Source organism: Taudactylus pleione, unplaced genomic scaffold (genome assembly GCF_031769625.1).
Source record: "Taudactylus pleione unplaced genomic scaffold, aTauple2 ptg000273l, whole genome shotgun sequence".
Classification (NCBI taxonomy): domain Eukaryota; kingdom Metazoa; phylum Chordata; class Amphibia; order Anura; family Myobatrachidae; genus Taudactylus; species Taudactylus pleione.
In genome coordinates this window covers 516,355-531,123 of record NW_028284675.1, presented here as the reverse complement: position 1 = coordinate 531,123, position 14,769 = coordinate 516,355, and the positions used below count along the sequence as shown (strand labels likewise).

Below are 14,769 nucleotides of genomic sequence, written 5' to 3'. Positions count from 1 at the left end.
TAACAACATTTTGAGTTTCTATTGCTGTTGTTTCAGTTGTCTGCTCATTTTTATAAGATATTGAACAGTAAACTCATGTTTACACTGTGGACCTATGATCAAATGAGGTTGCCTTCCAAACAGTATCTCAAAGGGGGACAGATTAAGTTTCCAGTTTCAGCCACGATCTTACTCAGTTTATTCTTAATGGTACAGTTCACTCTCTCCACCTTCGCACTGGCTTGTGGTCGGTAGGGGGTGTGAAGTCTACTATTGATTTCCATAAGTTTACACATGTTCTGGAAAACAGCACCAGTGAAATGAGTACCCCTATCACTTTCTATGATTCTAGGGATACCGTATCTGCATACAAATTCCTGAACAATCTTCTTAGCAGTAAAAACAGCAGTATTAGTGGCAGCTGGATATGCCTCTACCCAATTAAAAAATGCATCAGTACAAACTAATACATACTTGAGATTCCTGCAAGGTGGTAATTGGATTAAGTCAATTTGTATTACCTGAAAAAGTCCATCCGTCGGAGGCATATGGGATGGCTCAGTTGGTATTGTCTTTCCGATATTTTTCCACAAACAAATCAGACAGGACATTGCCCTTTTTTCAGCTTGAGAGGAAAAGCATGGTGCACACCAATATGCTCAGACTAACGTGCACATACCTTCTTTTCCCAGGTGTGTCAGACCATGTGCTACCTCAGCCAGGCTTGAGTAGTATGCCCTGGGAGCCACAGGCCTACCTTGTCCATCTCTCCAGAGTCCAGAGGACTTTTGACCATATCCCTTCGATCTCCAGACCGCCTTTTCCTGTAGGGAACACAAATCTTGCATTTCAATTAATTTCTGTGTGTCTATTGTCTGGAAGACCATCAGTTTGTTAGTTGGTATATTTACACGTAATCCTGTTGCCCATTTTGCAGCTTCATCTGCTCTGTTATTGCCCATTGACACCGGGTCTTCTTCGCATGTGTGGGCTTTGCATTTGATGATGGCTACTACCTTTGCTAAATTAATTGCTGTCAGCAGTCCTTTTATGTGTTGTGAATGTGCTACCAGTGTGCCTGCTGCTGTCATAAAGCTCCTAAGATGCAAAAGAGCCCCAAAATCATGTACTACCCCGAAGGCGTACCTAGAGTCAGTGTATATATTAGCTGATTTACCTTCTGCCAACTCACACGCTCTCCTTAATGCCACTAGTTCTGCCACCTGGGCTGAGTGAGGTGGACCAAGAGGTTCAGCTTCTATAACATCCTCATCATCTACAACAGCATAACCGGTGCATAGTTCTCATAGTGTCTGTCTATGACAACTCCAATCCGTGTAAAATGTCAAATCTACATCTTCTAATGGTGTGTCACGTATGCCTGGACTTGCAGTAAAGGTCTGTTTCAAAATTCCATACAATCATGTGTATCAGCATACCTGCAAAACTCACCTCCTTCCACTCTTTGTACATCTCAAGGCATATATGGTAAGTATGTTGTGGGATTTAATGTATTGCACCTTTTAATGGTGATGTTTGCAGGTGCCATCAGAGCTAGTTCCCATTTTGTGAACCTTGCTGAAGAGACATGTCTGGTTTGGGCTGAATTCAACAAAGCAAATACTGCATGTGGTGTATAGACAGTTGTATCATGCCCTAATACTACGTCCTCGCTCTTATTTACCAGAATGGCAGTTGCAGCTACACTTCTTAAACACGTCGGGAGTGATCATGCCACAGTGTCCAATTGTGCACTGTAGTATGCTACCGGTCTGCTAGCATCATGATGTTTCTGTGTAAGGACACATGCTGCACAGCCATCAGCTTTCATACAATATAATTCAAAGGGCTTTTCATAATCTGGTATTCCCAAGGCAGGTGCTCTCGTCAGACTATCCTTAAGGTTAAGGAAAGTCTGCTCTGTCTCCTCAGTGTGTGTGACACTGTTGGGTTTTGAGGATGAGACTAATGGTGGGTACACACTACACGATATGCTCCCTGAGCGATATCGTGTAGTGTTGTCCCCGGCAGGCTGTGCTCAATGTCGTTCATGACATTGAGCACAGCCGCTGAACGATATCATTAACGATATCGTTCAGCGCCGGGCTCTATCCCCCATTCCCTGACATGCAGCAACCTGACGAGATCGTCAGGTTGGCCTGCATGTCAGCCCGATGAATGATGATGACGAACGACCCACGGGAACGCGCGTCATTGTCATCGTTCATCGTCTTGATGTTAAAAATGGACGATAAAGTGGACGACTGAACGATAACGATATCGTTATCGTTCAGTTGTCCACTTTATCGCCCAGTGTGTACGCACCATAAGTCCTGCAATAGTAATGCCAAAATAGAAAAACCTGGGATCCACGTCCTGCAATATCCACACATCCCCAAGAAGGTACGAATCTGCTGCTGGTTTTGTGGCAGTGTCATGGTCTGTATGGCCTGAATTCTGTCCGTTGTCAAGTATCTTAGCCCCTGGGTTAGACAGTGTCTCAAGTATTTGACCTTAGTCTAGCATGGCTGTAATTTGTCCTTTTCAACCTTGTGTCCTGTTTGTGAAAGATGAAGCAACAACAATTTAGTATCATTCAAACATGACATAAACGAATCAGAGCACAACAACAAATCGTCTATGTATTGAATTAGGACAGACCCATTGCTTGGTTGAAAAGATTGCAAACAGTCGTGTAAGGCCTGGGAGAAAATACTGGGGTTATGAAGGCAATCGTGTCCATGTATATTGTACCCCTCTGTAGGAGAATGCAAATAGATATTGACAGTCAGGGTGAAGAGGAACAGAGAAAAAAGCAGACCATAAATCAATGACAGTGAAATGAGTAGGAGACGGTGGAATCTGCATAAGGATGACAGCTGGATTGGGCACTACGGGGAATTGGCTTTCAGCGACTTTGTTAATTCCTCTAAGGTCCTGTACTTATCTATAGCCCCTCCCCCCACTCTTCTTCACTGGAAAAATGGGACTATTGGCTGAACTTGCTGTACGAATTAAAATCCCTTGTTGCAATAACCTCTCAATTATGGGATACACCCCTAACTCCACCTCCGGCTTTAATGGATACTGAGGGATTTTTGGAGCCTGTCTACCACTCTTCAAGTTAACCATCACGGGAGCTACATTTGCCATCAATCCAGTGTCTTGTCCATCTTTGGTCCAGAGGGAACCCGGTATTTGCAATAACATCTCTTTTACCTGAGATGGACTTTGTTCTAGAACAGCAGAGTGCAGCATTAACCTTTGTGGTGTGTACTATATATCCTGTACCTCATGCACAACCTTCTCTGGTATATCTAGGAATATACCATCAGGGGTACAGTATATGACACATCCCATTTTACGCAGTAAATCCCTTCCCAGCAGGTTAGTAGGAGCCGCTGCTGCCAGGAGAAAGGAATGCTTGGTGTGCAGCAGCCCAATAGTAACCTCTGCAGATTTGGTTAAAGGGTAATGCTGTACTCTCCCCGTTACTCCCATTGCTGATACGGTCTTGTTGGTAACCTGTAAATTAAACAGAGAATTTATTACGGTTCTGGTTGCACCTGTATCTACAAGAAAAGTGTGTTTAGTACCAGATATATCAACCGTCATTGTAGGTTCTTCCCTAGTATTCTCAGTTAACCTGACTGGTTTTAGCCTACAGGTATGACCTGACCCCTAGCACTGACTATCACTCTCCAGCAGAGCATTTGCTGTCACTATGTGAGGAAATTTGCTGTCACTATGTGAGGTAACTGTTGGAACTTTCCTGAATCTTGTGAGTGCCCTCTCTGTGTGTATCTATGTGTTCTCTTCTTAAGTGGCCCCCAGTTTCCCGCTTTACAGTGCTTTCTTATGTGTTGCAATTAAAACATCTTACTGTATACCTTCGTTGTTGGTATGTGTTGTAAGTTTGTGACTGTGTAGGTAATCCCTCTAGAGCCTGAATGCTCACTGTCAATAACCTCTCATCTTTTCGGAACTTGACAGTGATGCTATTCGCCACTCTGAGATGGCGAATAGCATCCGATACAGCAGAGGGATCTGAAAAGATCCCTCCCTGCTGTGCTCTCTCACCTGCCTGATGCTCCCTCCCGGCTCTCAGAGCAGTCCTTCTGTGAGCCGGGGCCAGGAGAGGGCACAGCGGCGGCGGCCAGCAGCAGCGGCCAGCGGAGGCGGCTATCCTACAGGGGCAGCTGGCATGATGGGGGGGCCGGCTGTCTCCGGCAACAGCTTAGGCGAGTAGGTCCCATGCACAGCAGTGGCGGTGGCCCTACTCGGTCAGCGGGGGTACACAGGATCCGGCGGCCGCGGCGAGGGACCTACAGCAGTTGCGGCAGGGGACAAGGATCTAGCAGGTCTCAGCAGGGGGGGGAGAGCGCACAGTCTCCAGCGGCCACGGCAGAAAGAGAGTGCATCTGGCAGCTCTCAGCGGTGGGGAGGCTCCGGGCGACACGGGAGTAGCCGGCAGCTTTACAAGACGCCAGCAAGGTTAGTGGAAGGAAGGGGTTAAGTCTGTCTTCGCTGCCTGTCTTCAAGCTGCGCATGTGCAGCTTGAAGACAGGCAGTGAAAACTGAAGAGGGACAAGAGAAAAGTCTCTCACTTCTGAAAAACTGCTTCGCAGAAACAGCAGTTTTTCGGAAGTGATAATTTAGGGCAGGAGGCATGATGAATGCCTCCTAAACTGCGTTTGAACTCGCAGCGAGTTCAAACCATAATTATCACATGTGATAATTATGTTTTGATGAATAGGCCCCTAGGTCTTGTTCTAATGTAAAGTCTTTGGATAAAGCTTGGAATGCAGTCATGTTTGGCCTTTGGCATAATGTTATAGTATGCTGACTAACTGAAGCTAAGTCAGGGGGGTTAAATGTAATAGCCTCTGAGTTTCTAACGCTGCAGGGATTTATGTGAGTCTCCCAGTTTTTATAAAGTGGCAATCATTTTAAAGGCTAAACCAGCTTGGAAATTCTGAGGCTATTACATTTAGGCCATGGTATCTACACAAAGCACATGCTGTTTTTCTATGCTCTTCAAAAAGTTGAGAGATAATACAATATTACTTTTGTTTTACATTTATGTTGTGTGTACCAGGAGACCTTGTACCACCTTAACCTGAATGAATAGACTCCTCTTTGAAACACGGGTATCTCTTGTCTACCAATGATACCAAGGGTGTGATATAATAGCTTTTTTAGGTCTTCTAACTAAGCACCGGGAATGTTAATGACAGCTCTCCCCTCCCCCAAACCCCCACCCATCCAGATGTCCCATGGTAAGTATCCCTTTTGGCTATTCCAGGAACCAACCTTGAATCTCAATCACTATTTACAATGGATCTATATGTCATCTAAGTGCATTTCATAAAGTTGCATCAATATAAATAAACCAATGTAAATATAACCCAAAATGAATAAATGCTCTAATGAGCAGTCGTTTGTGTATACCTTCCAATAGTGCTGAGTGTGGTGGGACTGCATCACACTGGTAGGTTTGAGTGAATTTGGGGTGTGTTGTTTGTGCAGATCGGAGGCTGCTCTTAGTTTGTTCTGATTCTGCCTATAGTGAAGTGTGCTATAGGTGAAAAAAGTAACACTATTTCCTTAAACTTATGTGAAAGTGAAACAGCAAGTATCATGGCTATTTAAGAATAGTCTAAAGCTGGAGATATCAAATATATCTCCCACATTAGTCCTACAAACACTGCAGACCACAGTTCATATTATTCTCAATGGGGACTGTGGTCTGGTTCTGTTTACCAAGCTCCAAAAACTTTTGCTTTTTGGAGCTTGGCCCTGTTAGCTAACAACATCTGCTTTCATCCTCCTCACCTCCCATACATCACATTTTCCATATGCATGTCCTAGGCGGCAGTAAATGATAGCCACTGTTCACAGCTAAAAATAACTGTTTGATAAATTGGATTATAAAAGCATTGTCACACTAAGGATGATAATAATAATATAGGCCCCAAAATATGGTATTATGGAGAACCTTAGGTGCCATTTTACTTATGTTCTTATGCACTTTTGTGTCATAGAAAGCTAGCCAGCTGTCATGCAAAATATATGCAGACAACTATGAAGAAATGAAATAAGAGTATAGCAGGGTCTATGTCTCCAATAAATACCCCTAGCCGAAACATGAAGTAGCTGAACTTTCTTTAACATATTTGCTGTGCCTGTGCCTTAACTATTTACTGATATATAAATAGATTTACACTAATTATCCAGAAAGCCCTTTATATGAGAGATTACATTGCTCTCATCACCGACATGCCCACAATCACAGGCCCATACATACACACGCAAGATAGATAAGATAGACTTCACTTATCTTCACAGTAATCTGTTCAACTTGTAAATTAGGTTAAAAGCCTAGTAACATCAAGACTTTAACATTTTATTGAGCAAACCCACTGAAAGGATCCCAGAATTAGGTTTACAAAGCATTTCTGCAATATCCACTTAATCTTGATATGACAAGTGAAGCAGATGTTACGCAAGGTACTTGTGACTGCAACTCTCCCCTAAGTCCTTGTTTAATGCATGGCTAAACCATATTAAAATTTCATAGACTAAATTGTCTTGGTCTTTCAACCCTTTTAGTGCCAGCGGGCCTGTTATTCCCAACAATTCAATGCAGAGTATTCTGGAAATTTAATTTTGCCTTTTCCTTGCTGTATAATTACCATCCATTAAATAAGAAATTACATTAAATTAAAGAAAATGACTCATTGACCAAAATACCTAAATAAATATAAACACTGCTAGAAGACTGAAGCTTTTCGAAATGAACATACACAGTATTCTAAATAATGATATTGTTCACCTCTGTTATGTATGGTGTACAGTACTTTAACCATTGATCTACAATGGCATCTCCCCATTATATCAATTATATCGAATCAATGACTGATTTACCTATTGAAAAATCATAAATTCTAAATGGTAAAACAAAAATAAAATACATATAAAATAAGAACAAAACAATATGTAAATTACACTTTGAATGCAAAAGAACAACAAATAAAAACATGCATATACAATTTCTATGTGAGCTAAATTTAAAATATAAATAAACACTATATAATACACAACATTGCAGATAATTATATTTAATAGTCTTACCTTTGAAAGCAGTCAGCAGAGTAAGTACATGGCAGACGAACAGTGTTTCAATTTTTTTAACCTTGCAAAGAATCATTTCTTCTGGAGTAGAAAAACAAACTGGAGGTTAACAAACAAATGTGATGTCAGGATCCAGATAAAAACATGGACTCAAACGTTGTTGAAAACCAAGATCTCTTTCAGAGACTAGACACAGGTGTCACGACAGCCAGAAATCTTCCTGAAACACGTACAGGTAAATTGGAGAATGTAATCCGCTCTCCTCTCACAGAGACTGCATGTGTGTTTCTTTCATGAGCAAAAGATTCACAGGGAAAAGTATCCGTTCATGTGATAGAGAATACAGCCCCAGGGGATAAACATAGGAAACACTGAGGATATTATAAGAGAAAAAGCCAGAGATGCACAGCAACAGCATGCAACCTGAATCACTGATGCCCAGATGTTTGCTACCAATCTCACCCACCTAGACTTGGTGTTACTGCAAACAATTTATACTGTATATCTATGTTACATTGCATGGCTTGGTATGGGAATAACTGACCAACTTCTCTGGATCCAATACTTGAATGACTATAGCAGGTGTTTTATAGGTCAGTGCACTAAGGCTGACATTATTTCCTCTTCGGATTCCTTATATCAATGTACAGTACATATGTGTGTCTCCCAGGCACCTTTATATTCAGATTATAGCGGCCATACCCCTGGGGGACTCCGTTACATGGGGTAGATGTGTGATATTAAGCTGCAGGGCATGAAGGACTTTATATACAATCTACGTCATTGTAGAAGTAATTTATTTATTACTAAAGTAATTAAAATAAGTTAAAGCAGGGTGAAAAGACTTGTACTGTTTTAGTATTAATACATCAAGTTAGGTTGATTTAAAGTGTGCAGAGAGATTTAGTTATGAAGGGGGCATGCACAAGCTCAAATCTAAATGCAGTGTCAAGATAAAGCTGTCCAGTATATCTGGGTTGCATACGAAAGCAGCCAGTGTTTACGTTGCATGCAGAAATAATTAATGTACATCTTGCATTGCAATATGGCTTGTCCAGGTACAAAGTTATTTGCATTTAGAATCAGGCCCTAGATGTGTATGGTGGTTAGGTGGTGGTGTAATGATGAGTGTTTTATCTGTATGTCGAGACTCAGTGGGGTGTGGGTGATCTTAGGGTATTCTGTGTGAGATAATGGCAGACAGTGAGGAGAGCAATAGGAGTCTGTGATAAGTATGGTGGAGATCTAGACGTGGTGTGATGTAATGAGTCACAACATACAGTTCGATTTAAAACATATCAATTATATATTCAATATATTCTATGCTTGCTCGAGTTAGGCATGTAGCATTGATGGAGTAGTATTACACTATATTGCTTCATAGCTACATCCACAAATTTCACGGTCTCTGTTTTACTCCTTCCAAAATTCCCCTCTCCATGGTACTTCTTAATGATGTAGGTTCTCTTTGTTCTCTTTGGGCTTCTGTTTGGCAGGCTGCTTGAGCCCTGGAGAAGATGTCTTCCCCACCCCCCCAGTGACCCTTTCCCTCCCATGCCTTCTCTTAAACATAATTTAAAAAAAAAGACAACACTGTTCCCAACAGTCTTCTCACATATTATTTTTCTGTTATGATATTGTGTGTATTTTGTTGATTATATTTCATATATACTGTATGCCTGGATTTTATTGATTCTACACCCGTGATTGGTTATTTCTATGCTCTTTCTTTCACAAATAAAGAAATGTAAAAAATATAAATATTTTGTTACCAAATTTGATATTATCCATGAAACCATGAAAAATGGAGCATCCAATGTGGTATATAACATAAAGGGAGTTTGGCAAGTTCCTCCACAGTGACTGTGTACTAAGGGCCTGATTCAGCTTTGGACGGAATTGCAAAGATGCACACAAGCAGCTTTGCAATTCCATGTGTGCAGATATGGTAATGCAGTAGGAGGCATCACGCCTACTGCTGCATTACTTATTCGAGCTGTGTTGTCCACGCAGCATTGGATAATCTGCAGAAGATCGGCAGGCTAAGGTGATCCATGGGGTCATGCAGCCAGCCGCCGCAGATGAGAGGAAGAAGACAGGAATCTCTGTCAGCTGATGGAGATCCTGGCCTCTACCCTCCCCCCAGCTATGGCGACACGCCTCAGTTTTGGGAAACGGAGTCCATCGCCGCCCCCTCCCCGCCCACAAATGGCAGCAGACTGTCAATCAATGACAGTCTGCTGTCAGTCTATGGGCAGGATCGTAGACCTGATCTGCACTGCTAAATGAGGACCTAAGTGTGTAACAGTCCAAAATTCAAATAGATGAGCCACACCAACTGCCAGGATTCCGGCTGGCGATGTACGGCATCATTTTGGGAAGCAGTTGGTGTGGCTCCCCTATTTGAATTTTGGACTGTGCTGCAGCCCCATCTATGGAGCCGCCACTGTCTGTCACACATTTAGCACACTGCGGGGCAGATGTACTAAGCTCTGGAAAGTGATAAACTGCCAACTAATCAGCTCCTAATTTTAATTTTTCAAAAACAGCCTGTAAGATGACAGTTAGGAGCTGATTGACTAGTAGTTTATCACTTTCCAATTTATCACTTTACAGAGCTTAGTACATTTCCCCCAATGTCACTGCAGAGGGACTTTCCAAACACACTGTATAAAGATATTCAATTAGCCTAGTCGTGGTCAATGACCCACAAACATCATGTATTTCTATGAAGCAATCAAGTTTATTGCTGACAAATGCAATACAGGTTGAGTCTCCCATATCCAAATATTCTGAAATACAGAATATTCCGAAATACAGAATCATTTTGGCATGACTCAGATAATGAAACCTTTGATTTTTGATGGTTCAATGTACACAAACTTTGTCTAAGGCACAAATTATTAAAAATATTGTATAAAATTACCTTCAGGTTATGTGTATAAGGTGTTTATGAAACATAAATGAATTTCATTCCTGTACACAAACTTTGCTTGAGTCACAAAATTATTGAAAATATTGTATAAAATTACCTGCAGTCTGTGTGTATAAGGTGTATATAACACATACATGCATTCTGTGTGTATAAGGTGTATATAACACATAAATGCAGTCTGTGTGTATAAGGTGTATATAACACATAAATGCATTCTGTGTGTATATTTGGGCCCGATTCCCAAGAGATTTCATGATGATATGCAAATATTCCAAAATACGGTATATTCCAATATCCAAAATACCCCTGGTCCCAAGCATTTTGGATATGGAAGACAGTATAATAAATGGCATTAACTCATGACTAATTTTAAAATGCAGGAAATACTTCATTCACAGTTTTCTGTCAAGTACTGGTATATAGCACATACTTATATTTCAGTAATTTTTTCCTATTACATATAGGACATTTTAAATAAAACAACTTGCAATTAAATTGCACAGTCTGCTGTAAGTCTGTAAATACTTTTCTTATTAATTAAATGGTTTTCAGAATATTTCATGTCATTTTCAATACACAGATGGTAATGAATGCATTCTGATACTCATTCTCTTCCCTTATGAAAACATATAATTACATTTACATTTTCAAACGAAGATGTAGAATTAGCAAATACAGTACTTGAAAGCAGTTCTGAGACCAAGGGAACTGCCTGGGTAATGAGATCATGTAAAGAAAAGAGTTACATCCTACCACGTGCATTCTTTCCATATAGATAATTGGCTACACTGAACTGTTTCTGTAATGTTAGATACAAGCCTGGGAATTTCATACGAGTCTATTTGGCTTTGAGTTTACACATAGACCTCAGGTGTGTTTGAACTTATACATAAAAGGCTGTCTTGAAATCTACCCAGGAGAGAGTGAATCAGAAAAAATGGCACTTTGCATTTTCATTCAGTGAATTATATTATCTGAAAAGCACTTAACTATTCAGGCTTATAGAATGAAAGTATGTATACCTACACTACACTAGTTTTTCTTTTCTAATATTAGAGAGTGATTTTTGCCTACACGAAGTGAAGGTAGCCATTTTGTCACCTGAAATAATATTCATGGTAATGATGTAGTCTTTCAATTAACTACCACAATATTTGTCATGAAGCGCCTTTGTGGTGTGCTTAATTTTGCGCTTTCATGAATATTGGTCTCCCCATAATGACTTGTACCATTTCTATTTGTTGTGTGTAACTAACAAGTGCTCTTATACAATTTAGGAATGGTCAATTATTTCTGTTGATATATACACAACATAGAGATTTTAAGTCAGAACACTTACAATTGTCCTTGGTCACCAAGTTGCTTAGAGGGGGCCCACACATGGTATTGACTGGACAAACTGGCCAATAATTTTGGCTCTTATGTGGCCCATTTAATACTCGTAATGTAACTAAAGTAATAGAGTTTGACACCTAAAAACACAGGCAGGCTTGAAAGGACTCAGCAATGTTGACATTACATAAATGCTCCAGATTCTGTATCCAAATTAGGAGAACATTGGGCGTTATGAACAGTACCTGCTTAGAAAATCCATAAACAACAATATTCCACTAGACGGATGGATGTTTTTGCAAAATGACATTGATCTAAATTTCATTAATTTTATGTTCTCTTCTAGTTACAAAAATTCTTGATCCAGCACATTGCATGAGAGCAGATTATCAGGTCTCAGTAGACCTAATCCTAAATCCAGCGTTGGGAGTCTTTTTTGAGGGGTTGGGTTTTTAACACTAAAAAAAATCATAATCAGCTAAACTAAGTGACAACATTTTTTTTATTCAAATGATAGTTCACACTATTTTTTTTTATTGTTGTTGTCATAGAATACATTGAAGCTGAATCAAACGGTAAGCATTACATGTTATTTGTATGGAAAATCTAGTCTTGCTGTCTATGGAAACAGGTTTGATAACGGTTGCCAAGGTCAAAATGAATAGCAATAAATAATTGAAATCTTCTCTCCACAAGCCCTCTCCAGTGAACCTGACACTGAACCTGTTGATTATAGAAGGCTGACTGAGCGCCAGGACCTAAATCAATCATCAGTTGGTCCAGCTGTAAGGATTCCCATTTGCAATACCATGGTCACATATATTGGTACTCGCTGCAGAGCAGGAACGTAAACCCTACTGTGAGGATTTCATTAATTTTATTTATTTGATCGAAGCTCAGAAATATTTTAGGGTATAAATGACATTGCACAATGCTTGTACATCATCTGCATTTTAAACGTGTTATTGGAATGCCCACGCTTTTGAAAATGAGCCCAAACAAGCGAAGTGGAGAAGATAGAAACCTGCAAGAGATTTATCTGGATTAGCAAGATATTTACAGAAAAAGTAGCCCAATTTTACTAAAGAGAAAGACAAAGATATGGACTGCTGCAGCAGAGGAAGGTTCTGCCCCGAAGGAAATGTATCTATAATCTAGAGTGATTTATTATTGGGGAATTAAATCATTTATCCTCTTTTACAGAAATACAGTATGTCTAGTAATAAAAACAAGGATTGGAATAATACTATATGCTCAGAAGTGACCACATTATTTGTAACTGTAATCTTCTAAAGTTCCCACCCTACATTCAGATTAAGATTAGGCATATTTTACCAATGACAGTAGTCATTTACCTTAGGGGTAGAATCTGATTTTAGTTTTTCTGTGATGGCGTGGGTTAATAATGACATTTGATGTAACAAAGTTTTTCCTGTTGAACTGTATGTATAATTGCATGCTAATGGCAAATAGTGGTACATTGTTGTGTGCAAAGCTCATTAACATCATTTTCATGTATTTTTATTGTATCATTAAATGTAATTGGTGCACACCTGGAAATAATGTGACTTGAGAAAGACATATCGGGAGATTCCCAATAATGTCTCATCCTGGACATGATTTTGCCTTGTTTGTCGCCATATTCCTCACTTCCTCCATATTTATAGGGGGAATTCAGTTTGGCCAGCTGGACACAATGCACTGTTGTAGAATTGCATAAGGCGTCCACAGGCATTGCAAGCTTTCCCTCACAACCCATAGAGGCAATGCTTGGTGACACATCATCAGCAATTTGTCACGGCCAGGGTATTTCAGCATGGCGCTAGGCGGGTGTTACCTGTGAGGTCGTTGTGGCGCGGGCTGTCTGGTGTCGGAGCTGGTGTCTGGTGGGGGGCTTTGGCTGCGCATGTTGTTGTGCGGGCCTGTTATCACTCTGCGCTGGTAAGGCCTGGCGGCGTCTCCATTCCGTTTGGCATGGGCGCCGCCATCTTGCCTTCTGGCCATGTGATGCGGCTGGCCAATCCTGGTGAGTCACATGTTCCCTCCGGCCAGTAACAGCACGGCATGGGGTATTTAGGAAGGGTCAGTGCCTTCCTTCTTTGCCAGTGCAACGTGTATCTCAGCCTAGCTGAGAGGGAGTTCTCTGTGCTTATCCTGTTCCTGTGAATTCGCTGTCTGCCAGTCTGCCTGTCAGCTCCTAGATTCCGCTGGACTACCTCGCTTCCTCCATCACCCTTGCCCATACCTGAGTGCCTGAGCCTGCTGACATCCTGCTCAGTGCCTTAGTTCACTACCTGCATACCTGGCTATTATTTTCCTACATCACTACCTGCATACCTGGTTGATTATTTTCAGTCTCACTACCTGCACATCTGGACAGCTCTAATTGTTTCTACTTGGACTTTAACCCATTACTTCCACCACAGAACTCTTGTGCACATTTATATATTCCTGGACTTTTATTTACTGCCATATGTTATGTCTTCTCAAGCACCTATTAAAAAACCTAGTTTCTTATTCAAATCCGCTTCTGTGATCGCTCCTGCTACCACCCCGGGTCCACAAACAACCCATAACATAACAGTTTGCACTGGACCCATGGAGCCGGCCATGGATCAGGAGTCAGGAGTGGATTTGTTCCTGTGCATTTCTGGTCGTTTAGAAAATCTGGAAAACATGCAGCATCAGATGGCTCAATTTCTGCAAGAGATGTCCAAGCGACAGGATAGTTTGCAAACTTCCTTTTCTACCCCTGTAGTACCAGCATCTACATCCGCATTAGCGTCTGGGAATACAGGAGGCAGATCATCTCCCAGCTTACATCTTCCTTTACCAAGTAAATTTGACGGCAACCCTAAACTCTGCCAAGGATTCCTAAATCAGTGTGACATACATTTTACCCTGCAGCCTGACAACTTTCTAACTGCAAGAACTAAAGTGGCTTATATAGTCTCTCTGATATCCGGCCAGGCCTTAGAATGGGCTTCCCCACTCTGGGAGTGCTCAGATCCGCTGCTGGATAATTACGCAGGCTTTGTGTCATCTTTCAGGAGGATTTTTGATGAACCTGGGCGTACTGTATCAGCATCATCAAACATCATGACACTGAGACAAGGGGTCCAACCTGTCAGTCAATATGCCGTGCAATTTCAAATTTTAGCATCAGAGCTCAAATGGAATGAGGAAGCCCTCACCTCGGCCTTCTGGCATGGGTTGTCAGACCAACTAAAGGATGATCTAGTCACTCGAGAGCTTCCTACTAATCTGAACAACATGATTTTGTTGTGTATCAAAGTTGACCTATGCTTCAGGGAATGTCAGGCTGAAAAACACAGAACTGATCGGCAAAGGTCATTTGCCCCCTCCATTTTTGCCTGTCCCATTCCTTC

The 14,769-nt window shown here is 41.2% G+C and overlaps 1 protein-coding gene across 1 annotated transcript in view; it reads right to left on the bottom strand.

Annotated features, from left to right (window-relative positions):
• Nucleotides 1–7,390, bottom strand: part of CHRNA6 (cholinergic receptor nicotinic alpha 6 subunit) — a 62,286-nt gene extending 54,896 nt beyond the window's left edge. Inside the window, exon 1 of the mRNA XM_088481459.1 lies at nt 7,114–7,390. Coding sequence (XP_088337585.1) covers nt 7,114–7,189 — 76 coding nt within the window. The 5' untranslated portion in view covers nt 7,190–7,390. The remainder of the gene's footprint in view (nt 1–7,113) is intronic.
• Nucleotides 7,391–14,769: the final 7,379 nt, after the last annotated feature.